This window comes from Nycticebus coucang, chromosome 13 (assembly GCF_027406575.1).
Source record: "Nycticebus coucang isolate mNycCou1 chromosome 13, mNycCou1.pri, whole genome shotgun sequence".
NCBI classification, from domain to species: domain Eukaryota; kingdom Metazoa; phylum Chordata; class Mammalia; order Primates; family Lorisidae; genus Nycticebus; species Nycticebus coucang.
The window spans coordinates 102,592,314-102,615,817 of NC_069792.1; the positions used below are offsets into that span (position 1 = coordinate 102,592,314).

A 23,504-nucleotide genomic window follows, 5' to 3' on the forward strand; every position below is an offset into this window, starting at 1 on the left:
TTGAGTACATGTTTCTTCATTTCTCATGTACTTTTAGGACAGTTTCCAGAAACTTATTAAATAAGTTTCCCTGTTTTACTGGGAGGTGCTATTCCTGGGCTACGGTGCTAGCAGGTGCCCAGGAATAGCACCTCCCAGTCACAAAGCTCCTGACACTGCCATTCCAGAAAGGGAAATTGCTCTTCATTTCCATTGCATATAGAATTCTTGACTGATTTTTCTCTTAACACTTTTAATATTTCATCTCACTACCTTCATGGTTTCTGATGAGAAATCAGCTGTTAATCTTTTTTTTTTTTTTTTTTTTGTAGAGACAGAGTCTCACTTTATGGCCCTCGGTAGAGTGCCGTGGCATCACACAGCTCACAGCAACCTCCAACTCCTGGGCTTAAGCGATTCTCCTGCCTCAGCTTCCCAAGTAGCTGGGACTACAGGTGCCCGCCACAACGCCCAGCTATTTTTTGGTTGCAGTTCAGCCAGGGCCAGGTTTGAACCCGCCACCCTCGGTATATGGGGCCGGCGCCCTACCGACTGAGCCACAGGCGCCTCCCTCAGCTGTTAATCTTAAGGCTTCCTTATTCCTGCATCTTTCAAGACTCTGTCTTTTGCTTTTGCCAGTTTTTGTTTTGTTTAGTTTTCTTTTTGAGACAGTCTCACTTTGTTGCCCTCGGTATACTGCCATGGATGGCATCACAGCTCACAGCAACTTCAAACTCTTGGGCTTAAGCAATTCTCTTGCCTCAGCCTCCCAAGTAGGTGGGACGACAGGTGCCCACCACAACGCCCGGCTATTTTTTGGTTGTAGTTGTCGTTGTTTAGCAGGCCCCGGCTGAGTCTGAACCCGCCAGCCTAGGTGTTATGTGGCTGGCACTGTAAGCACTGACCTATGGGCACTGCCCTGCTTTTGCCAGTTTGACTTTATCCTACTTGTTGTTTAGCTTTCTAGATGTTTTTCATCAGATTTGTGGAGATTTAGGGCATTTGTTCTTCCTATGTTCTCCACGTCCATCCTTTCTTCTTTGCAACTCCCATTCTGTGTGTGTCCAGTGAGGTCTCACGGGTCTGTTCGTTTCTGTTCCTTCTTTCTTTCCGTTCCTCAGACTCAGTCATCTCAGTTGACCTGTCTCCGTGCTTGCTGATCCCTTCTTCCCCCTGCTCAGTCTGCATTTGAGCCCCTTTCTGAATTTTTAATCTGAGTCACTGCACTTTTCAACTCTAGAATTTCAGTTCAGTGTCTTTTTAATAATTTTTGTTTCTTTATTGATATTTTTTATTTGGTAAGTTCCTTAGGTGTGTAACTTTAGTTCTTTGAACGTACTTAAAATAGTTGACCTGAAATCTTTGTCCAGTAAGTCCAGGGCCTGGGCTTCTTCAAGGTCTTTTGGTTGCTTTTCTTTTCTGAGCATGGGCCATACCTTCTTGGCTTTTTGCATGCCTCATAATCTTTGTTGAAAACTACATTTCTAGTTAATATAATGTGGCAACTCAGGAGATCAGATTCTCTCATCATCTAGGACTTGTTGCTATGGTGGTTTGTTGCAATTATGAGTTTGTTGGCTTTTCTGGACTACTCTTTGTTCTGTTAGCTCAATTAGGTAGTGATGGGGCAGAAATGTCCTTAAATGTCTGGAGCAATTGGGTCTTCAGTCTCGGGAAGAGACTCTGTCAGCACACATCTTCAGTCCTCAGACAGATGGTAGACAGTCCTCTTGTCCTCCCCTTCCCTTACACAGAACCTGAGTGTCAGCCGGTGGTAGCAGCATCAGATTCCCTGGGTCTCCCGGAGTGTGCGTTCCGCTCTGCAGGTGCTCACAGCTCCTAGAGTCTAGGCATTCTCAGCGCCTTTGTGATACTTCGTTCTCCAGCCCTTCCTGTTCAGTTTTCTGGTTAGCCTGCTGTTTCCAGCTTCAGGCAGCCATGTCAATTAAAACTTGAGTCTAGCCATTTCAACAAGTGCTTCTCACAAACAGGCTTTTCTATACTGGGAGAGGATTCAGGTCCCATCAGAGACAGCCTTACAAGTAGGGTCTTCCAGGGAGTGGCCTAATAGCCATGTATCGACTGTTCTCTGCTCATGAGCCTTGAAGCAGCTCTAGTCTCCTCCACACCCTGTGGCTGCCAGGACACTGGTTCCCACAGTGATGGTCACTGCTATCTGTCAAGGTGTCAGGAAAAGGACAAGGTAAAATGCCACAGTCTCACTTCCCACCAAGATGCCACAATCTCCCTGTTCTCATCAAGGTACCACAGTCCTCACTCTTCTCACCGAGGTGCCACAGTCTCACTCTTCTCACCGAGGTGCCACAGTCTCACTGAGATTCATCTGCTTTTCCTGAATAAACATTCATGTACTGCTGCAGCTCTTCAGTTAGTCTTCAGTGTTTTGGAAAAGTTGACTGACATTTTTGCCAATCTTCTCCTTGCTGTTTTGGCGTCTCCCCCCACCGTTTCCACTCCCCTCACATGTTCATATCTCGCTATTCTGAAGAGAAGTATTCCAGTCCTAGGCCAGCACTACAGGGGTCTCTTGGCTCTCCCCATCCACGTCTGGAATCCCTTTCTCCAGCAGGGAGATGCCTGCTCTGTCCTTAACTAATTTATTCCCTGGGTCAGTCGCCCCCACCCTGTGCAGACGGGGCTCTGTGCTGCTGTTTTCAGTACCTTCTCTGAGCCACCAGGACTGCAGCCAGCTCCTCCTAACAGTATATGCAAATTTTTATTTTTTTCTGTTTGTTTCTCTAATTGCAGATAGTAACCTGAATGTACATGCTTTTTTTTTGTAGAGACAGAGTCTCATTTTATCACCCTTGGTAGAGTTCCATGGCATCACACAGCTCACAGCAACTTCCAACTCCTGGGCTTAGATGATTCTCTTGCCTCAGCCTCCCGAGTAGCAGGAACTACAGGCACCTGCCACAACACCCGCCTATTTTTTTTGTTGTTGCAGTTTGGCCAGGACCGGGTTTGAACCCGCCAACCTGCCACCTCTGGCATATGGGGCCAGCGCCCTACTCACTGAGCCACAGGTGCCTCCCATAACAATTTTGTTGTTGTTGTTGTTGTTGTTGTTGCAGTTTGGCCACCCTTGGTATATGGGGCCCGCGCCCTACTCATTGAGCCACAGGCGCCTCCCATTACATGCAATTTTTGATGGTCTCTATTTCTTGTCTCACAAGCCAAAAGAAGAACGAACTTTGCATTTCTGAACACAGCTGTGTGTTTTCCTTCAAAGTAACAGAAATTAGATTCCCATATCTTTGGCTGCCTCAGTTTGGGGTCTTAGCTGTTCTTAAGGAAAATTTGCTGATATACTGATGCCCTGAAGAATGGGTCAGACCACGGTGGGTGTCTCATAAATGTATATGAGTCCTCATATGGTATATGAGTCCTAGGGAGGGCTCAGCTGTGAGAAGGGTCCCTGTGTCGGGCCACCTGCCTCCCACCACCTAGTTTTGGACCTCAGTGAGGATTCAGGCCAAGGGGCAGACACTTGCCAGCCCCTCTGCCACCGTAGCCTCAGCCCCACAGGGTGGGGAGTGAGCGCTGCCTGACTTGGGGGTTGTAACCTCTCCATGTGTCTCCTGGCAGAGCGGGAACAGCTTCCATGTGCTCGACCAAGGCCAGTTTGCCAAGGAGGTGCTGCCCAAGTACTTCAAGCACAGCAACATGGCCAGCTTCGTGCGGCAGCTCAACATGTGTGAGTGCCAGCCAGGGGCGTGGTGTGGACCCCAAAAGCAGGGGGCCAGGGCAGGCACTTCTTCCTTATGGGTGAGAAGCCCCTGCCACATGCATTGTGAGGGAGCCACGTGGGGATGTGGGTCTCCCTTAGACCACCCAGCTCCTGGGCTGGCGTAGCTCTTCAGTTTACCAGTGAGGTGGCGGCCCGGCTGTTGTGGGCATCTGGGTGCCAGGACTCAGGCAGAGCCACCCCACCCCTGTTCTGTGCAGATGGCTTCCGGAAAGTGGTCCACATTGAGCAGGGCGGCCTGGTCAAGCCTGAGAGAGATGACACTGAGTTCCAGCACCCTTGTTTCCTGCGTGGCCAGGAGCAGCTCCTCGAGAACATCAAGAGGAAAGTGACCAATGTAAGTTGCCTGCCTCTGCTCAGCATCCCCTGCCCCATCAGACCTCCCTGCAGCTATCCTGGCCCCACCAAGCCCCACCACCCTGCGACCCTTCATGGCTCTTCCTGCTGTGTCCAGGCCCTACCCCCTCCTTGGCCAGCCTGTGCCATGGGAGCTGCCAAGCTCTAGGCCACTTCAGTGACTCTTATTCCCCTGGGGACCCAGGTGTCCACCCTGAAGAGCGAGGACATAAAGATCCGCCAGGACAGCATCGCCAAGCTGCTGACAGATGTGCAGCTGATGAAGGGCCGGCAGGAGTGCATGGACTCTAAGCTCCTGACCATGAAGCAGTAGGTCTTGCACCAGGGAGGGTGGGCAGCACCCTGGTCTGGGGACCCACCATGAGACTGTGTGTGCTGTAGGGTTAGAAGCCCTGGACTGGGGCTCAGGGCTCTCAGCCCTTCACCCCTCCGTGCAGAAAGAGCCTGCCCCTTCTTAGCCCTGCTCTCTGTGGCTTCTGTGGCAGCTCTTGGACCTGCCATTGTCCAGATACATTCGGGTTAGAAAGGACTCCAGCTGGCACCCATGCCTCCCTGCTGACCATCCATGTTTCCTGGGAGGCTCAGCCTCTGCCTGATCCCAGAGGCCAGGGCTGGCTCAGCCTCTGCCTGATCCAACAAAGCCTCTTGTGGCCAGACCTCCCCTCCCTCCCAGTGGCTCCTGCTGCCTGTCATCACGCTGCACAGGGCATCCCCATTCCCACCTACCTGCATTTCAGGCCTGGGGTAGGAGGCACCGACGGTCTCGAAAGCATCCTTTCTGCATCTTCTGCCCTGGCATGCATCACACAACCACCTGGCCCCTCCTCATCCAAGACCGTGGGTTCTGGGGAAACCCCTAGCAGGGCGTTTGGCATATGGATGGCCCTTGAGGAACTGAGCCAAGGCCACCCAGGAAGGAGCCCCATGCCCAAGGCCGCTGTATTCAGCTCTCCATGGCAGATGGCTGGCGACTATAAGTCATAGAGGCAGCCAGTGGGCCAGGCTCTCCCCATGGGGTCTAGCAGAAGCCCCTGCCCATCATGATTTCTGAAGACAGGCCAGGAAAGTCATTTCTGTCAGGGAGACACACAGGGTGGTTGGGCTCCCAGCAGACCCTTGGGATCCACTTGCCCTGCCATGAGCCATGCCTGGGCTGGTAGGAGTCCCCAACCATCACACAGGAAGCAGGACACCTCCATGTGTCACTCTGCAGCCTGAGGAGCTGAGCTTATCCTCCTCGGGCCTCGGTGGGGCAGTGGTGCTGGGGTGGGAAGCCCAGCTCAAGGCTCTGCCACCTGCCTAGGATCCTGCCTCTGCCCTGTCCCAGCCACCCCACTAGGTACCTTTGTGTGTCCCTGTGCAGCCAGCCTGGGAAGGGCAGTGGTGCCAATGAGCCCTCGTCTCCCCAGCCCCTCCATGCAGCAATCCTTATCCCAGGGTAGGCCATCCAGCTATGGTCACTCTCCCCTGGCCCGTCTGGGGCTTCTGGGAGCAGCCCACTGACCCAATCTGGTCTTTCGCAGCGAGAACGAGGCCTTGTGGCGGGAGGTGGCCAGCCTGCGGCAGAAGCATGCCCAGCAGCAAAAAGTTGTCAACAAGGTAGGGCAGGGCTGGCAGGCTGGGGGGGAACCCCTCGGGGCTTGATGACTATGTTCCCTCTACCCACAGCTCATTCAGTTCCTGATCTCACTGGTGCAGTCAAACCGGATCCTGGGAGTAAAGAGAAAGATGTGAGGCTCTAGGGACACCTGTACCCTTTTTACAGGGCCAGGGTAGGGGGTCCTTGTCCTTGTTGGTTGCATCCCTGGAGCCGCCAGGGCCAAGGAGGCGGCTAACCCCTACTCCTCCCCGCAGTCCACTGATGTTGAATGACAGCAGCTCGGCACATTCGGTGCCTAAGTACGCCCGCCAGTACTCCCTGGAGCATGTCCACAGCTCTGGCCCATTCACGGTGAGCAACAGGCAAGGTGGGACTGAGTGGGGACGGCAGCCAGGGATGGTGCAGCCAGAGCACCTGCAGCATGCAGCCCCTGCCTTTGATTGCAGGCTCCATCCCCGGCCTACAGCAGCTCCAGCCTCTACCCCCCAGAAACTGTTGGCAGCTCCGGACCCATAATCTCCGACATCACTGAGCTGGCCCCGGCCAGCCCTGTGGCCTCCCCAGGCGGGAGTGTAGATGAGAGGTGGGGGCTGTGTCACGTCCAGCCCTCTTGTTCCCTGACTAGGCTAGCCCTCTGGGCCCAGGGTCGAGTTGGTGGGGTGGGGGGGGCCAGTCGGGGCTCCTGCTGATAAGGACCCACTCTGCCCTGTCCAGGCCCCTACCCAGCAGCCCCCTGGTGCGTGTCAAGGAGGAGCCCCCCAGCCCACCTCGGAGCCCCCAGGTGGAGGAGGCTAGTCCTGGGCGCCCGTGTACTGTGGACACTGCTTTGTCCCCAACTGCCCTCATCGACTCTATCCTACGGGAGAGCGAGCCCACCCCCGCCTCGGCCATGGCCCTCACAGATGCCGTCACTGGGGGCCTCACAGATGCCAGGAGCCACCCCGCCTCGCCCCCACCCCCTTCCACCCCTGAGAAGTGCCTCAGCGTAGCCTGTCTGGACAAGTGAGTGCTGCCTACCCACCACTCCTGGGCTGTAGCTCAGACCATCCTGGATGGCTCAACACAGGACAGCCATCAGGCAGGAACCTCACCCTGACCCCAGGCCTTCAGGCTGAGGGGTTGCTGGAGTGAGGAGGGGCAGACCTGACCCCCAACCTTCACCTTGGGTTTTGGGGTTGGGGAAGGAGATTGTTGCACCCAGGTTACCCCACAGCCCCGAATGCCACAGGAGCCAAGGACGCATGGCAGGGCAGCCTGGTGTCACCTGCCCAGGTATTCTGGGAATACCTGCTTTCTCAGCTACCCTTGCTGTGGTTGTCACCCCTTTCTTGCAGCAGCCCACAAGGTCATTGCATCTGTCATGCTGCTCAGAGTGGGTACAGGAGATGGTGAGCAGGGGCCTGTCCTCCACCACCCTTCAGGCCCTGCCCTGGAGGCTGAACAAGCAAAGACAGGCCCAGGGCCTGCTTAGTCCCCGCCTGCAATGGGAGCTGTTGTCTTTGTATCTTGCAGTTTGGCTCGCACTCCACAGATGTCTGGGGTCGCCCGCCTCTTCCCCTGCCCCTCTTCTTCCTCTCTGCATGGCCGAGTCCAGCCAGGGTTAGCGCTGACCCCACTGGGGAGGGAGGAGGGCTCTGCCAGAGCTCGGGCCCCTCCTGCAGCCACGGAGCAGACCCTAGTCTGGGCATGCGCCCTGGACCCTGCCTAGTGGACAGCATCCCAGGCACCTCTGGGCATGGGCTAGTGGCCCAGTTCATTGACTGTGACAGGACAGGCCCTTGGCCCAGCCACTGCAGCAGGCAGGATCCAGGTTGCTGTTCTGACTGACCTACCTGTCAGGGTGAGGGTGGGAGGGGTTGTGGCATCTCCAGGAGCCTTGATCATGGCTACCACACCCTGGGTCTCACCCACAGCAGCACTAGAGGAGGTGTGGCCAGCCTATCTACTTTGTCTTCCAATGCAACAGCCAACCTCAGGCCTGAAGAACTATCCCTTCTGCATCCCATTTCTAGAGCTGAATGCCCCATGTTTCCTGCTGCTATCTTTCCATCCTCGTCCATCCTGAGTCCACACAGAGGCCTCATAGGCCCACACTTGCCTGCCATAGCAGAGCCATGCCCTTGCCCTTAACATCCCTGGAGAACACAGAGCTCACCATCATCCCTGGCGGTCCCCACATCCAGAGGGCCCCATGGGGGGTATTGTAGCCTGGGGAGCCCTTTTCTAGCAGGAGGGTGTCTGGGGGACCTTAGCAACAGCTCACCTGCCCACTCGTCCCGGACCAGGAATGAGCTCAGCGACCACTTGGATGCCATGGACTCCAATCTAGACAACCTGCAGACCATGCTGACAAGCCACAGCTTCAGTGTGGACACCAGTGCCCTGTTGGACGTGAGTCTTCCTCTGCCCTGGTCTGCCCCCATACATAAACACACACACAGGTATAGTGCTGACCTCCCACCCACCCTCCACAGCTGTTCAGCCCTTCAGTGACCATGCCTGACATGAGCCTGCCTGACCTGGACAGCAGCCTAGCCAGTGTGCGTAGGCGGGTGGGAGCTGACCTGGGGTGCCTTCAGTGTGTCCCCCCCATGTGTGTCGTGGCTGACCTGGAGGCACCCCTCACTGTACCTGCCTCCTGCAGATCCAGGAACTCCTGTCCCCTCAGGAGCCCCCCAGGCCTCTGGAGGCCGAGAATAGCAGCTCCGACTCAGGTGAGTTATCCCCCACACTCCCATGCCCATTCCTACCATCCCCCATCTGCTACCCAGCCCACACCTGACCTCCACCCTGCAGGGAAGCAGCTGGTGCACTACACAGCACAGCCCTTGTTCCTGCTGGACCCCGGCTCCATGGACACTGGGAGTGGCGACTTGCCAGTGCTCTTTGAGCTGGGCGAGGGCTCCTACTTCTCCGAGGGAGACGACTACACAGACGACCCCACCATCTCTCTGCTGCTGGGCTCTGAGCCTCCCAAAGCAAAGGACCCTACTGTGTCCTAGAGGTCCTAGGAGGGGCCAGCCATCTGTGGCCTGCCCACTCCCACCTCAGTGCAGGGCTGGTCCTGGGAGACAAGACAGGCACACTCCCTGGGCCACCACAGCCCCAGGGCAGGCACAGGGGCTTAGGCTGAAGGTGCCTATGGTTGAGAGCAGGGATCCCAGGGCCTGCCCATATGCTGCCAGCCACACCTGGACTGACCCTGCTGGTTGTTCATAGTCAGAATTGTATTTTGGATTTTTACATGAGAGCCCACTTTCCCCTTCCATAGAAATATACAGATATATACACACAGGTGGACAGACGGACGGACGGACGGACGGGCGAGTCAGGGAAGAGACCTATAAACGGACAGGCTTTACCCTGTGGCCTTTTGTGTGTTTCCTCCTATCCCAAGGGATGGGGGGAGGTGTGCAGTGGGCAGGACACAGTTTCACAGGAGGGATGGGTTGGGGTGGCCTCAAAGGGGGCAGATGGCCACAGCACCTGCCTGCTAGAGTGTGCTCTCAGCTCTTTGAGGCGTAGGGAGGAGCAGCCCAGGACAGGGGACATAGGTGCCTCTTTCGGCAAAGCCTGCCCAAGGCCCTCAGCTGGCCTCAGGGCAGAAGCCACCTCCTGTTGCTTCAGAGGCTCTGACAGTACCCTGCCTCTTTAGCCAGCTCAGCTGTCACTTACATTCGGCCGGCTCCTGGAGCTCCACTGACAGGCCAAGGGGGTATCAGAGAGGTGCTGCCTCCACTGCCATAGAGAGAGGGCAGCACCTTGGCTGTGGTCCAGTAGATGCTAGTGGGCAGGGCAGTGTAGCCCCTATAGGGGCTCATCAGATATCTCCCTTGTTGGAGCATAGTTGTGATCTGGGGACACCCCTAGCCTGGTATGGCCCTGGGGGTTATCACAGCTGACCCACAAAGTGTGGCCAGGAAATACCCCCATCTCTGCTACTAAGGTGGTTTCCTCTTTCTGGCTGGGTGGGTGGCAGAGCATGGGAATGAAGCATCCTTTTGAAGGCCACAGGTGGGCCCAGATCCCCCTACTCTCCAGGCCCTCTGTGCCAGGTGAAGGGGTGGCTTAGGCTTCAGAAGGCAGGCAGTCCATAGGCTGAGGTCCTGAAGACAGAGCACCAGACAGACTGGCTCCTGCCTAAAGCCCATCTCCAGGACAACAGCCTGTGGACAAAGCCATCATCACCTCTGCAGCCTCTTAGCCCACCAGACCCAAGTCAGCTGGGGCACAAGAGATTGTCCAGGCAAGGCCCACTTCAGCAAGCCCTGGGTGCTCTTCCCTAGCTAAGGCTGGGCATTGTGGGCCCAGTTCAGCCTGGTTTTGCCTGGTGGATGCTTGTCCTACTAGGGGCTACAGAGCACTGAGTTCCCCACCCACAGGATTAACAAGCACACGTGACCACCCAAGTGTGACCTGTACTGACTGAGCTTTTCTGAGTAGTGGGCTGGGATGGGGGTCGCACCAGGGAACTGCCTGCCTGATCATGCACTGCCCTACTGCCTATACACAGCAGAGCTTAAGCACCTCAGCCCATAGGGATACATGAGGTGGCTACCAGCTGGACTAAGGAGGTATAGAGTGGCCACTGGAACCCAACCCCTCCCGTGCCCCTCATCCCCCCACCCCCTGCCAAAAACATCAGGGCCAGGCAACCTGGGGAATATAAGGATCTTGTACAGCCTCCTGTAGTAGCTGCCTCCAAAGCCCTGGCTCTGACACACACACCCCTTGAGTATGTCCATTCCTCCCACCAGCCCCTGAAACCCTAGCAGGCTGAGGAAGGTCATAGGATAGCACTTTATTAATATCTTTGGCCCCTAGGCAGTCAGCAGACTACTGGCCAGCATCTGCCTGGTCTGCTGCCACCTCCCTAAGGGGCACAGGAGGAGCCCCACAGGGGCAGAGAGGCCTCCCAGGGCAGGAGGATGCTACTATGCAGCCAGCCTCCAGCCCCAGCACAGGAGGCCCTGGAAGGCAGGATGGCTTTGGCCATGGGCAGTGAAGAGTGGTTCAGGCTGCCACTGTTGGAGCCTCATAGTTGAGCACGTAATAGTCGTGGACATACATAAGCACAGCCACCGGCTGCCCAATGATGAGCGTCAGCCACACGGCTGCGTTGCCATAGTTGCCCCGGAAGAAGCGGCTCACGATCCATGCTAGTGGGATCTGGGGACATGTGGGACCATGGTCAGTTGGCACTGGTGACCACTGGGTCCCAGGGCTCAGGCAGGTAGAAGAGGCCAGGTGAGGCAGCCACATGTGGGTTGTTCACCTGAGACATCATGGCTGTGAAGGCCCAGAGGCGGAACATTCGCAGGGGGACGCTCACCAGGTACTGGGCAGGAGGGAGAAGGGTGTCAGCTGTCTCCCACATGGACCACACCCCTACCTAGAAATAAGGCAGGAAGACCCACAGAGCACTGACCTCATGGAAGAAGGCTGAGGCCAGGAACACCAATGTCCTGGCCATCCACTTGCTGCTGCCCCTCCGGAGCATGGGCTTGTAGAAGTGTCTGCAGAGGAAGGGGGCTGTGGGAAGAGGCTCAGGCCCACAGCTATGCCCCCCTCCCACATTCACACACACACACCACCCACCTGAGGCACCACTTGTGCACGGGTATGTTCCAGTTCTGCCAGAAGTAGATGACAGACTCTGCATTCCTGGGGGTAGAGCAACCACAGGGTGATTAGAGCATACCAATGGCCCATCCCAGCCCCTGGGGGCACATCCAAGGCCACCCACCACCAGTCTCTGTAGAACTCCCGATCTCCAAACTGCATGAGCTCTGCCACAGCGTTCAGGCAGGAGTGGAAGAGCCAGTAGAAGAAGATGAGCCAGATGAGGTGATTGGGGACCTGTGGGGGAGGGGCTTCAGGTTCCAGAACACAGCCACCTTCCCCTCATGCCCCCTCCCCCACCTGCCCACCACACTCACCGCCAGCTTCAGCAGCCGCTCCAAGATGCGAGAGTAATCCATATCCTGCGGAGACAGGCTCCCTCAAGCCAGCCATGGCTCCCGCCCGCCCACCCCAGCCACAGGGGGGCCTGGGCCACTCACCTTGAAGGGTTTCATAGAGTTCTGGATGGTAGGAACCATCCACTGCAAAGGAGGACACAGTATCAGCCCCCACCTGTACTGGGCCAACCCACCCCACCACACACCACCCACCCTGTCCCTTACCTGCTGAATGAGTCCCACCTGGAGCTGCGTGAAGAACAGCTAGGGGAGAAACCAGAACAGACAGCTGAGCCCCCTGCTAGTCCCAGAGCCCCACTACCACCCCAAATGGCCTTAGCTTCCACCCTTACCATTTCAAGGAGCCTTCGCAGCAGAAAACGCTTCCGAATACGGGGAGAGCGGGGAAAGTTGAGCTCATAACACAAAGTTGGGGCAAAGAGGAAATAGTAGAGATCTGGAATGGGAGGCAGGAGCTGGCACCAGAACAGGCCTGGCCCTACACCCCAGCCCCATCTACTGTAGAGTCCTCACCACGGTAGGTCAGGTTGTCTGGGTAGCTCACACTTCCCTGGGTAGCAGCCCCGCCAGCCCTCTTTACCTTGGAAGCTAGGAAAAGAACAGAGAAAAGGTAAGGGTGGGGCTGGTGTTGCTGCCCAGACTAGCCCCATGGGCAGCCCCAGCCCCCTGCAGCCCCTCACCAGCCTTTGCCTTGGCTCCACGACACCACAGGTTGACATCACGGTAGGAGTAGAGTTTGAGGAAGAGGATGGTGTACACTGTCAGTGCCAGCACAGAGCCCACTGCAGGAGAGGCAGGTTCAGGCCTCCACAGGTCCACGGCCAGATGCCGCACCTGTGGTTGGCCTGGCTGGGATGGGTTGGGGGCACACCTGGAGTGATGGATTCGACCAGCAAAGCCACAGCCGCCGGGAAGCAGAGAACAGTGGCCAGGTTGGTCCCATGTAGCAGCAGCCCCACCTGCTCCGTCAGGGCACCCTGGGGGTGAGCAGAGCACTCAACTAGAGCCTCCACTCCCTGGGGGAGGGCCACCTAGGAAGCAGCTCCTCCCAGGAAGACAACAGCAGGAGGAGAACTGACTGGGGCATGTCCCCCAGGGACTGTGGCAGGGCACTGCTTACCTTCGCCAGGCACTTCTCAACCTGGAACGCAGCCACAGCAAAGACATTGGCCACTGAGGACAGAAGCACCAGAGGGCAGGTTCAAGGCCAAGTACGCCTGATCCCCACCCAAGGCCCTGCTCAGAGCCCAGCTCACCAATGACCAGGCACAGGGCAGGCCAGCTGTAGGGGTCCTTCAGGAACAAAGACACCACCTGGATGGGGTCTACCAGGATGCCATACCTAGGGGTGAGGGGCAGGAGGGCCTGAGTGGGGACTGGGGGGGCCTGGGGATAGGACCTAAAGAGGCAGTGATGGGGTAAGGCTGGGACATGAAGAAGACACTCACTTGATGAGGTTCTCCAAAAATAACCGTGCATTGCTCAAGATCTACAACAGAGAGGCAAGCACAGCCCTATGAGTCCTGGCCACAGGGCATCCCTCCTGCACCTCTGGGGACAGGGGCCCCAGCCCTATCTGATCTTCATGCCAAGCTCCAGACTCACCACCCACCTTACCCCACACCAGTGCAGGGACAAGGGAAGGCCCTCCTTCCCCATCTCACCCCTAGAAGGGCTGGCATGGAGGGAACCAATCTCACTACCTGCTGCAAAGAAAGGTCACAGTGCAGGGCTTGCCCTTCCTGCTGAGCCAGCTGGTGAGGAGCCCAGGCTCATCCCACAACCAGCCACCATTGTGCTGACAGCCCCAGAGCCCAAGCAGGCCCAGTGAGGACTGTCTACAGCCAAGTCCCAAGGAACAAGTCCCTACAGGTGGCCCAGGTTGAAAGGCTGGTGCCCATCCTTACCCAGGGCAGTCCCTGCAGTCTTCAGCTTGGCAAGAGGTTGCAGCATGGAGCACAGGCACAGGTGTACAAGAGGGCTGGTCAGGCCTGAAGCCCTCCCAGGGCACATGCCCTGCCCCACCTTGGCTGCCTCCTGCAGCCCCCCAGCCCCAGGCTTTCTCCATAGCCACTCCATGGACTGAGCCCCCACCCACACTAGGCTCCTGGCTGTAGCCTAGGGCTCGGTACTCAGCCTCCCTCTGCAAAGACAAGGAGTTTCTCACCCGTTTCATAAGGACCACCAGCACCTCCAAGAGCATGGTGGTGACAAGTATTGTAAGAAAGCAATGTCAGCAAGGGAACATTGGTCCCTTGCCTCAGAGGCCAGGGAAGGCTTCATGAAGGAGGAAACTACTTCAAAGGCACAAAGCCTCCTCCTGCCCAGATACACATGGCCCCACACCACCTCCTGCATAGCACGGCTTCTACTGAGAGCCAAACGCAGGCAGGAGCCAGAGCTGCTGACAAATGGTGTCCCCACCAGGACCAGGCCACAGAGGGAACGCAGCAAAGAGCCCAGACCCCAGGACACATTTCTCCTATGGCTGGGGGTGACAGTGGAGGGGCCAGAAGAGGAGAAAGGCTTTGCAGCTGTGTGAAAGGCAGGCCCAGGGAGTTCCAGGAGAACCAACACTGCTGCCTCGTTTGCCTAAGACCCAGCCTGGGCCAGGAACAGAACACACGTCTCCCAAAGGCTGGGCTAGCACCAGGCCAGCTTCTCCTCCTCTTGCCCAGCCAGCTTCTCACCCACCAGGCCTCATGGCCCCCACAGCTGGCCAAAGCCCAAGGTCCTCTCTAGGTCAAGGATGCTGGGACCCCCAGCCACCCAGTGGGAACCTCCCAGAACTACAGGCAGAATGTGTGAGTATGTGTGGAACCCCTACCATGCAGGTTGCCACAGACACCACACTGAGCAGAGGCGGACACATCTGGGTAAGGGTTGAAGGCCTCAGGCCACATAACCCATAAGTGGCAGAGTCTGGGCCCAGAAAGGCCCTTGCCCCCGACACACCCTACAGGCTGCCCCTTTGAGCCCCAGATTCCAACTGCTTCTGGGGTGGGGCTGCCCCCACCCCCACAAAGTGCCAGGGGGAATCAGGCCCAGAGGGAGTGGGTCTTGGACATAGCACAAGGCTCTATCCAACTGCCTTCCTGGGGGACTCGTAGGACCCAGGGGTAAGGGAGCAGGGCCAGTGGCCAGGCCTGCCAGGGCTCTACATCCACAAGAGCCATACCTCATAGCACAAGGCAATTTCTCACACTCCCAGCCAGGGAGGTCTTGTGCCCACAGAGCACCCCATCCATAGCCTATAGCCCCACAACCAGGGCAAGCCTTCTTCTCCTCCCCTGCCTACCACAGCTCACAGCATATGGGTCTCAGGGGCCTCCACACCACCACCTGCAAGGCTCTCCTGGGATCCAGCAGGGACTATCCAGTGTGTGGCTACTGTAGTGAGTGCCACCATATTTCCTCCCTGGGATGCCCAGCAGCCCAGAGCTGGAACATGCTGAGGCAGTTGCAGTGTGTTCCATACCCCCCAGCACACATGGGCTCCAACCCCATCACCCTGGGCGGGACAGCCTATTGCCAGGTGAAGGTCAACCTGGGGCTGAGTCGCACCTGGCAGCAGGTAGACTTGTTCCAGCCACCACCCTACTCACCAGCATCACCACACACCAATTCAGGATGCCACGGTAGTTGCTGAAGCCACTGTCGGAGCTGAACAAAGAATCCTGCACCTGATGGCACCTGGCAGCACAGGACACAAGCATTAGGAGGGACCTGGAAAAGCTTTCATGATATTGTCTGGTGTCGGCTTTGGACAGCAGCACCCTTTCTCCATTCTTGTTTTTATCTTGAAGGAAGGCACAGATAAAGCCAGCAGGGTCTGGTGAGCAGACACCCCAGCCCCTGTGTCCAAGCCCCCACTCCAACCTTCTCTTCTGCCCATACATTCTACTCCCCATTTACAAACAAGAGAAGCAGCCAGGCAAGGCCACACCAGAGACCAGATGGCCTAAAGCAGACAAAGCTCTCAGGACCCCCCTGGAGCCTGGCCCTCCAGGCAGCAGGAAAGGGCACATCACAGGCAGAAGCCCAAATGGCATGGCTAGCCAGGCCTGCATGGACTTGCATACCCCAGGCCAGGAGCCTCGCCTTGCTCGCACAGCACCCTGGCTGTGAACTAGCACTGGGGCCACAGAAATCCACCCCAGGATCTGTGGGCCCACCTGGCACCATCAAGCACTGCTAAGACAAAGGAGTAAGCCCACCCGACTTGGCTGGGCCATCCACCACCCAGTGAGCCAGGGGGTCTCCAACATAGCCCACAGAGCCTCCTCCCCATTCCTGACCACACAGGCCCGAGTGGGCAAAGGAACCCAGGCCAAGGGGCAGCCAAGTACCCAGCCTGACAGACAGCTTCCCAGCCACAGAGCTGTGCCTTCAGGGGCCTGCGTATCCTCCCATTTGTTTATGAGAAACGACCACCTGTCCAAGTTCAACACAGGTAAGTGCTGCCTGGGCTGAGGGGCCAAGAGAAACACACTGGGGCCTCCAATAGATATAGGCACCCATCTGTGACCTACCCACACAATGTGGGGGTAGGAGGGCAAGCAGACCATGCCTGTCCTCAGGAAAAGGCAGAGGTGGAAGAGGGGACCTAGCCCAGTAGAGGGGCTGCTATGTGGCTGGGACAAGGAAAGTGGGAGCAATACCAGACCCCTCATGGCCCAGGAACCATCAATGGCTCACTAACACCAACCGCAGCCCCACCTCACCCCCAGCTGCTATGCCACCAGGAAACCACACAGAGCATTGAGCAAGACCTTGGTTTTGTAAGAGGAAAGGCCATGGCGTCCCTTCCCTTGCATGCACACACATCTCTGCCTCAGAGCCCTTGGGCAGGGAGAGTCGGCCTGGGAGGAATGGCAGGAGCCCTGTGACATAGACGCCCTCTCAGGGCTGGCCCCGCCCAGGAAGCAAGAGGCCAAGGAGGCCGAGGGGCAATGCCAATAAGCCTGACCTTTGTCCCCCACACCAAAATCTGCATAGCACTTGTCCCGTCTGCACCTACACAGCTCCTGGACCTGTCGGCACCAGACCCCCGGCACTGCCAGGCTGGTAAGAGGAAGGTCATACCCCTCCCTCTACCCATCTAGGCTGGAACATCAAAGTGGGGCATCTCTGCCCCAACCCCAACCCCTGCACTTGTCCACCTGCTTCTCACAGCCGCACGACTGAGCTTTCTGCATCTACCTTCCAGGTCCAATTTGGACCATAAAGTGAGGCTGTGATCTCCATCCAAGCTCTTTCCCCCTAAAGTCTGCACCAGCCATTCTGCCTGACCACTACCTTTGACACGCCTCCTCAGGGTGCTCCCCTACTGCCTGCCTTCGCCAGGAGGCCAGGTGCTGCATGATCCCCAGAGCCCCAGGATCATGAGGCAAACAAGGGTACGAGACACAGCTGCCCAAAGAGGATAGCCTTTCTGGATCTGTCTGCCAGACCAGGCCTCCCCACTGCCCCTTCTCCCAAGTTCAAACCCATTCGCATTCACCAGAACCATCTCAAAGCCTCCTGGTTGGCCGCCTTGTGCCATGATATGCCAACTTTTGTCTTCACATCACTACACTCTTCAGCAACAATGTGACCCCTGCCCACTTCAAGCCACCAAAGAGACCATACTGGCTTTATCTGTGCCCACCTTTAAGATGAAAACAAGAATGGAGAAAGGGTGTTGCTTTTCAAAGCTAACACCAGAAAACATCATAAAAGCTTTTCCAGGTCCCTCCTAATGGGTTCCCAAGGCCTTCCTCAACCCACCACATCCATTTTCACGTCCCTCCACAGGCCTCCTGACTGCCCCTGCCCCAGCCCTAGCCAGCACCCCTGGCTGCACAGCTTCAGCCCACACTATCCTTTCCCCAACAGATCAGGGGAGGAGGTTCCCGTCCACCAATGCCCGCAGAGCTCTAGGCTAGCCCAGCAGCAAGTGGGCTAGAGAGCAGGCCAATAGGGATCCACATAAGGAGGTAGGATCTGGACAGCCATGCCCAAAGTGCCTGTGTCACCCTCTCACCTACTACAGGGCCTACCCATGCCTCTGTGCCTTCCAGCTGTCCTAGATCCGCTCCCAGGCTGAGAGGACATAAGTAGCCCATACTCCCTCCTTCCTACAGCCCCCAGGCCCATCCTGCCAACAAGATCCTCTCACTCACTCTCACATCAGCACTAAGAGGTAGGCACCTGCCCATCCCCATGCTCCTGTGCTGAGGTGCAAAGTGCCCTACACATGGGGACCACACAGTCCAGTTCTAGGGCCAACCAGAGTGAGGAGGGTGACAGTGCCAGCTACCTCCCAGGTGCCACACTTCCCCTATGTGGATCTCTAGGCTGAGCCCTGGTGTGAGACAGTTGAGGCATCTCCCTGCTGGAGAGAGAGACAGAGAGAGGACACCCCAGGGACAAACACGCTGGGAGAAGCTGGAAAGCAAGGGAGGTGCCTGCAAACTGAGAGCCAGCAAAAGTGTTGAAAGAGCCTAGAAGGGAGGGGCCTTCTCCTTCTGCCTCACAGCCTCACTTTGCCATGGGCCGGAAGAAATGAGCTCACACCCAGAGCCCAACCTAAGGTGAGCAGGAAGTGTCAGGAAGGGTAAGAGGCCTGGAGCTCAAGGAGTGATGAGGAAGGGGGAGAGAAAAAGCTGGGCTGGGCCAAGAGCAGCAAGAAGCAGAGAGGAAGGCAGGTGGGAGGGTGACAAGGGAGTGAGCTAGAGACTGTGGACACAGGAGCAGCCCAATCAGCTGGATCACCTTCCAAGAGCACTCCACCTTGGCTATCTCAGACCTGGGCAGCAGGACAGAAACTCACCCAGCCTCTCCCACAGCCTTGTACCCAGTCCCACACCACAGAAGCACAGAGGAGTCTGGCTGGTTAGGGACAAGCAGGAAAGTGGCTTGTCTCCCCTGCCTACCCCAAGGTAGCAGCTTCCTTCACCCAGAGCTGGAACCCCCCCATCTCACAGAGAAGGACCCTGACCACTTTCCTGAGGCATGCTAGCCATTGCCTGCCTCCTGGAGAGAGGGCAGGAGGTGCCTGAACCAACCTCCCTCAGCACCACCCATGGCCCCAAGCACCCTCTCAGGAAGGCCACCTCCTCCCCCAGGCACCTTTGTCGTGGCCTCCTTGCCCGACCTTTGTCCATACTGCTCCATGCCTGCTTGGCTGGGATTATCTTATCTCCCAGATGAACTGTGAGCACCCCACTGCCATCCTCTGCCCACTCCACAGTGCCTACTGAAGAAAGCCTCTGTTCTTGTTTACTGCAAGAGCAAATCCTCACTGATGAAATGACGAGCTGCCCATTTCCTTCTGGATAACCTCCTCCTGCGCCTCTGGTGCTCCCTAAGACAAAGGCCCTGAGAGCCCCTGGGCAGGGTGAAAGCCAGAAGAGGGCTGGAGAGTAGCAAATGAATTGCTTTGGGCCAGCTTGGAGGAAGGGCCAATGTCCAACCATGCTCCCTCCTTGTCAGCATGCTTCATTCCCCCATACCTGTCCCTGGCAGTCATTCAGCTAAACAGGGCACCCACTTCAAATGCCTCCTATGGTTTTCCGGGCAGGGGCTGAAGTTACCAGTACAAAACCCAACTTTCTGTCCCCACAAAGTTGTTCTGGCACTTGTTCTGGCAAAATGAGCAAACCCCCAGGCCAGTCTAGCGCCTCGGTGTGGATGAATGAGCTATACAGCCACTCAGGAGGGCCTGCAAGCAGGAAAGCCTCTTACACCATCCCTTCCTCTGGGCAGCTGCCCATTCCAGTCCTCAAACAGACATGAACTGCTGTCCTCTGGGAGCTGACCCTACCTCCAAGGCACACCTCAGAAAAAACCTTTCATCACTCAGCCCGGATCCGATGTTACTTTTTCCAGACAAGAGGACGCTGTCCAGGGCCAGCACTGGACCTAGACTAGCCCTCCGAGGGCCCAGGCTTCCAGTTTATCCCTCGAAAAGGACCTCAGGACCCACCTGAGGATGCACAGACTCAAACGCGTCTGAAAGCACGGCAGATCCCGGCTCCTCTCTCTATGCCTGGCCGGGGAGGCCAGCTCCACTCCACACTAGTGACCTTGGCACCTGCCCCCAAGTCTCAGCTTCCCCGTAGAGCCCCAAGGGCACACCGGTCCCCACTTAGTTCCGGCCCCAGGTGTTCAGGGACCCAGAACTCGTGTTGTAGCGGCCACTCCCATAGAACTAGAAAAGCAGTGGAGTCCAGGGTCAGAAGGTCAGAGGTTAAGGGTCAGGTGCTCCGCTACCTCAGCTCCAATTGGCTGCTGCCTACATAGGCGTCTCGGTCCTTGTCCGGGGCGTCCCCCCCAGCTCCCACGTCTGGGCCAGCCGCCGCGGCCCGCACATCCTCTTCCACTGCCGCGGGCCCGCCACCACCGTGAATCGAGGGCCGCGACCCCGTCCTCCGGCGCCGGGAGCCGCTCACGCCGCCGCGGTCGCCCATGGCCTCAGCCCGCACCTGCCGCAGCCAAGTCCTGGCCCGCGGAGCTCGCAGCGCCTGAGGCCCACAGCCCCGCCTCCCGAAACTCGGCAACGGCCGCAGCCGCCGCCACCGTCACCGCCCCCAGCCGGCTGCCGTAGCCCGCGCGCCCGCCCGTCAGGCCCTCCAGGCCCGGCCACCTCAAACAAGACCCAAAGCCGCGTCGCACCGAAGCCACTAACTGGCGAGCGACCGCAGTGCGCGTCCATTTGTAGTCCGCTAGCCGGCTTGAGGCGGGGCCTAGGGCAGGAAGCCGCGCGCGCGGTGCACCCTGGGAGGCGTAGTCGCCGCGGGCTGGCCAGCGCAGAGCTCCCTGGGAGGTGTAGTCCCCGCGGGCGCAACAGCACAGACCACGCTGAAGACGTGGTCACCGTGGGCGGGCCGGAGCTGAGCGTCCCCGGAACCGCAGTAGTTCGCGTGGGCCGGGTTGCCGGGCAGTGGAACACTCAGATCGTTCCGGAGCCTCCGCGAAAAACGTCCAAGGTTCTGCGTGGCTCCGCGGGGCAGAGCGGATATCCTGAGGGCTGCGCCGTCCCTGACTTCCTGACAGCTGCGCATCTCCCCTGACCTCTCGCCTGACCCTTTCATTTTTCCTCAGCCCAGAAGAGTGGCTTAGGGACGTAGATAATTTATGAAACTTCTGGTGCGCCACTGTCCAGCTGTTCGGGGCCGGTGTCCGTGTCAGCTTGCATCACCTGCCACCCAGCATATTTTCTGCGCGTGGCATCTTGCAGGGACTGTCGCTCCTGGCTCAGTTGTGCTGTGCAAGTCCGCTTTTCTTCGACCTAGGGGACCTTCAAACAAGGACCAGGTCAGAAGATCAAGCGGGAGAAATGCCTCAAGCTCAGCGTTTCTGGGGCCCCGCGCCGGCCCCCAGGTTCTCCACCTCTCTGTCTGCAGGGCCCAGGCGCCCAGGGCGAGGATGCAGCCTCGAGGAGGCCCCGTCACAGCCTGCCCCCACTCCGGCTTCCAAATCCAGCCAATCTCGCCTAGACGTCACGAGTGGGGCGCCTGATCTCCCGAGATACAAAGGCGTCTGTGAAGTCGTATGTGCTGCGCAATCGCCTTGTCGTTAAGTGAAGCAATTGATCAACCGTAACAGCAACGCAGTGTGTCCCTGAAGACGCAGGTCTGCCTCCCACCGGCCATGGAGCGCAGGCATCATGTATCTCAGATGCCAGGGTTCACCGGGGACTCAGATCGGGTTTATACGAGCAGCACCTAGATCCTTCTGGGGTGAGAGGGGCCAAAAGAAATGGGAAATTAAGAGCATTCCAATCCTAAACATAGCAGAAGAAAAGAAATAAAATTAAATCAAATAAATGAAATTGGAAATAAAAGAATCATTCAGAAAATTAATGAATCAAAAGTTGGTTCTTTGAAAAGATAAATAAAAGATGCCTCTCTGGAAGCTGAGGACCTCAGCCTCCCGTCTGCAGACTCTCCTGTGGAGCTGTCGCAGCCTTTCCGCTGAGCTCAGCCCTCTTCCACCACCTTCACCAACGGTGCCCGCAAGGCTGCACCCTGGTGACACGTTTTTCCTGGCACTGCCATCTTGGGTGGATGCCAGCACAGCACGGGCATCAGACAAGCTGGGGCTACCAGAAAGGTGTCTTTCTTAACCTGCTGGGGGCGGTGCTTTGACAGGGCCAGAGAGCCCCTCCCTCACGCATGGGCCGGGTGAATCAGGACCAGCCCAGCCTCCCAGAAGGAGTGTCTGTTGCAGTAGCTGGCCAAGCGTGGTCTGCGGCTGGGTCTTTCTGACCCACCCCAAAAGGAGGCGGAGGGAAGAATGTCCCTTTGGGACCCTGGAGCGTAGGGGTGAGCCGTAAGGGCTCTGCAACCCCCTCCCCCACTCCTCCCAAGCAGTAAGTGAAAGCCTCCCCCCACACGCGCCCACGTGCCCCCCGCGTGTGCTCTGGCCACGCGATCCTCCAACAGGTACCCAGAGGGCCGCACAGGGCGGCACACCGATGGCAGAGAGGATGTGAAGGGTCTCGTTGGAGACGGTTGCCTGCGACCCCACCCCACTTCACACCCATCAGTCGGAAATGGCCACAGAAGCAAGGTGAACGGATGGGGGACCCCCGTCACCCCAAAGCGTCTGTTGGGAAGAGCAAGCTGCGAGCCAATAGGCAAGCACCGGCAATGAGCGCACCAATAAGGGAGAGGCTTGTGACTGACGCACGGCGGGAGCCGGGCTTGCTGCAGCGAGGCTGACAGGGGCGGCGGCCTGAGCGCTGTGCGGACTCTGGCACTGACAGCCTTCGTACCGGACCCAGGGCCAGGTGCAGCCTAGGGCTCCAGGGGAGAGGAGAAAGGTCAGGGTAAATGAGATCGGTTGAGTGGGTGCGGAAAGCATGGCACAAATCTCCTGGCTGGGGGCTGCAACAAATAGGAGGGCAGAGGCAGGGATGAGGAGCCTTGCAAGCCTAGGGGAATAAAGGGCTGGGAGGGGGTTGGGATGTAAAAGGAATCTCAAGCTCACCCAGGAGGCCTGTGAGGGGAATGGCCAGCAGGGAGGGTAAATGGACAGTGGTTGTTAGTGGCCTGTGCCACCCATTCTCTAGGGCTGAACAGTGGCCTCTGTGGATGACAGGAAAGTGGGGGGGGGTGTCAAGCTATCCCAGGTCTCAGGGAGGCCGCCTCCACCACCAACACCTGTTAGAATCCCATAGAAGCAGAAACAACCAAGCTGTGGAGTCCTTTAGAAAGGAGTGAGCAGGCCTTCCTTCTTGCCACTGCCATCTGCTGCAATGGGTAGAGTTTGGGGACAGAGCTATGTCAAAGGCAGCCCTGGGGTCCTTTACCCTTTGACATGCTATTTATCTCTCAGGGGCTCAGATTCCTCATCTCCAAGAAGGACTATGATGCCTACCCAGCCCACACAGTGAAAGTGAGGAGTGCCTCTGCAGGAGCCTCTGGCTCCTGACTCCTACCAGTGCCTATTCCAGTCATGCCGTCAACCTACCATTGTTGCTGCTGTACTCTCCAGAAGCACTCACCACCATCAGAACCCCTTCCAAGCAGCAGACCCACAGACTGTGACCCGCTGCAAAACTGGCTCCCCTCCTATCCACCCTAATGGAGTCTGAGCAGGTCTGTCCCCTGCTATTACCAGCGTGTGTGGGCAGCTGTGCTGGCCCTGGGCCTAGGGCTGACCTCGTTTGATTCTATGTGTGCCCCAAAATTTTGGGCCTCTCAGCTCTTTCCCTTCCTATCTGGTTCCCAGGGGCCCTCACCTCAACTCTATTCTTCCTGTATGGAGCCCTCCCTCTGGCTGTGGGTGGGTGCAGAAGCATCTCTGCCTTCTGGGCACCTCCTCCCTG

The 23,504-nt window shown here is 57.6% G+C and overlaps 2 protein-coding genes across 10 annotated transcripts in view; one reads left to right on the forward strand and one right to left on the reverse strand.

Moving 5' to 3' along the window:
- HSF1 (heat shock transcription factor 1) overlaps positions 1-9,066 on the forward strand; it is a 32,941-nt gene extending 23,875 nt beyond the window's left edge. For 2 of the 5 annotated variants that reach the window (XM_053558324.1, XM_053558327.1), the window contains 13 exons: positions 3,589-3,697; positions 3,949-4,085; positions 4,290-4,414; positions 5,629-5,704; positions 5,774-5,835; positions 5,960-6,056; positions 6,152-6,288; positions 6,420-6,707; positions 7,218-7,304; positions 7,991-8,096; positions 8,180-8,245; positions 8,350-8,419; positions 8,502-9,066. In XM_053558324.1, coding sequence (XP_053414299.1) covers positions 3,589-3,697; positions 3,949-4,085; positions 4,290-4,414; positions 5,629-5,704; positions 5,774-5,835; positions 5,960-6,056; positions 6,152-6,288; positions 6,420-6,707; positions 7,218-7,304; positions 7,991-8,096; positions 8,180-8,245; positions 8,350-8,419; positions 8,502-8,707 — 1,566 coding nt within the window. In that variant the 3' untranslated portion in view covers positions 8,708-9,066. The remainder of the gene's footprint in view (positions 1-3,588; positions 3,698-3,948; positions 4,086-4,289; positions 4,415-5,628; positions 5,705-5,773; positions 5,836-5,959; positions 6,057-6,151; positions 6,289-6,419; positions 6,708-7,217; positions 7,305-7,990; positions 8,097-8,179; positions 8,246-8,349; positions 8,420-8,501) is intronic. The other 3 variants (XM_053558325.1, XM_053558326.1, XM_053558328.1) reach the window with 3 other exon arrangements.
- A 1,420-nt stretch (positions 9,067-10,486) lies between these two features.
- On the reverse strand, positions 10,487-20,462 carry DGAT1 (diacylglycerol O-acyltransferase 1). 5 transcript variants are annotated; one of them, XM_053558337.1, is made up of 17 exons: positions 20,345-20,462; positions 15,292-15,379; positions 13,135-13,175; positions 12,943-13,028; positions 12,807-12,859; positions 12,558-12,663; positions 12,367-12,468; positions 12,200-12,274; positions 12,019-12,122; positions 11,891-11,929; positions 11,768-11,809; positions 11,645-11,689; positions 11,452-11,564; positions 11,304-11,369; positions 11,134-11,221; positions 10,981-11,043; positions 10,487-10,874 (listed from the first exon to the last, which is right to left on the reverse strand). In XM_053558337.1, the coding sequence occupies exons 2-17, from the start codon at positions 15,295-15,297 to the stop codon at positions 10,719-10,721; spliced, it is 1,185 nt and encodes a 394-aa protein (XP_053414312.1). In that variant the 5' UTR covers positions 15,298-15,379; positions 20,345-20,462; the 3' UTR covers positions 10,487-10,718. The 5 variants fall into 5 exon arrangements, with proteins under 5 accessions (XP_053414312.1, XP_053414310.1, XP_053414313.1 ...); XM_053558335.1 differs by having other exon boundaries at positions 19,943-20,354; XM_053558338.1 differs by lacking the exon at positions 20,345-20,462 and adding an exon at positions 19,656-19,915.
- Positions 20,463-23,504: the final 3,042 nt, after the last annotated feature.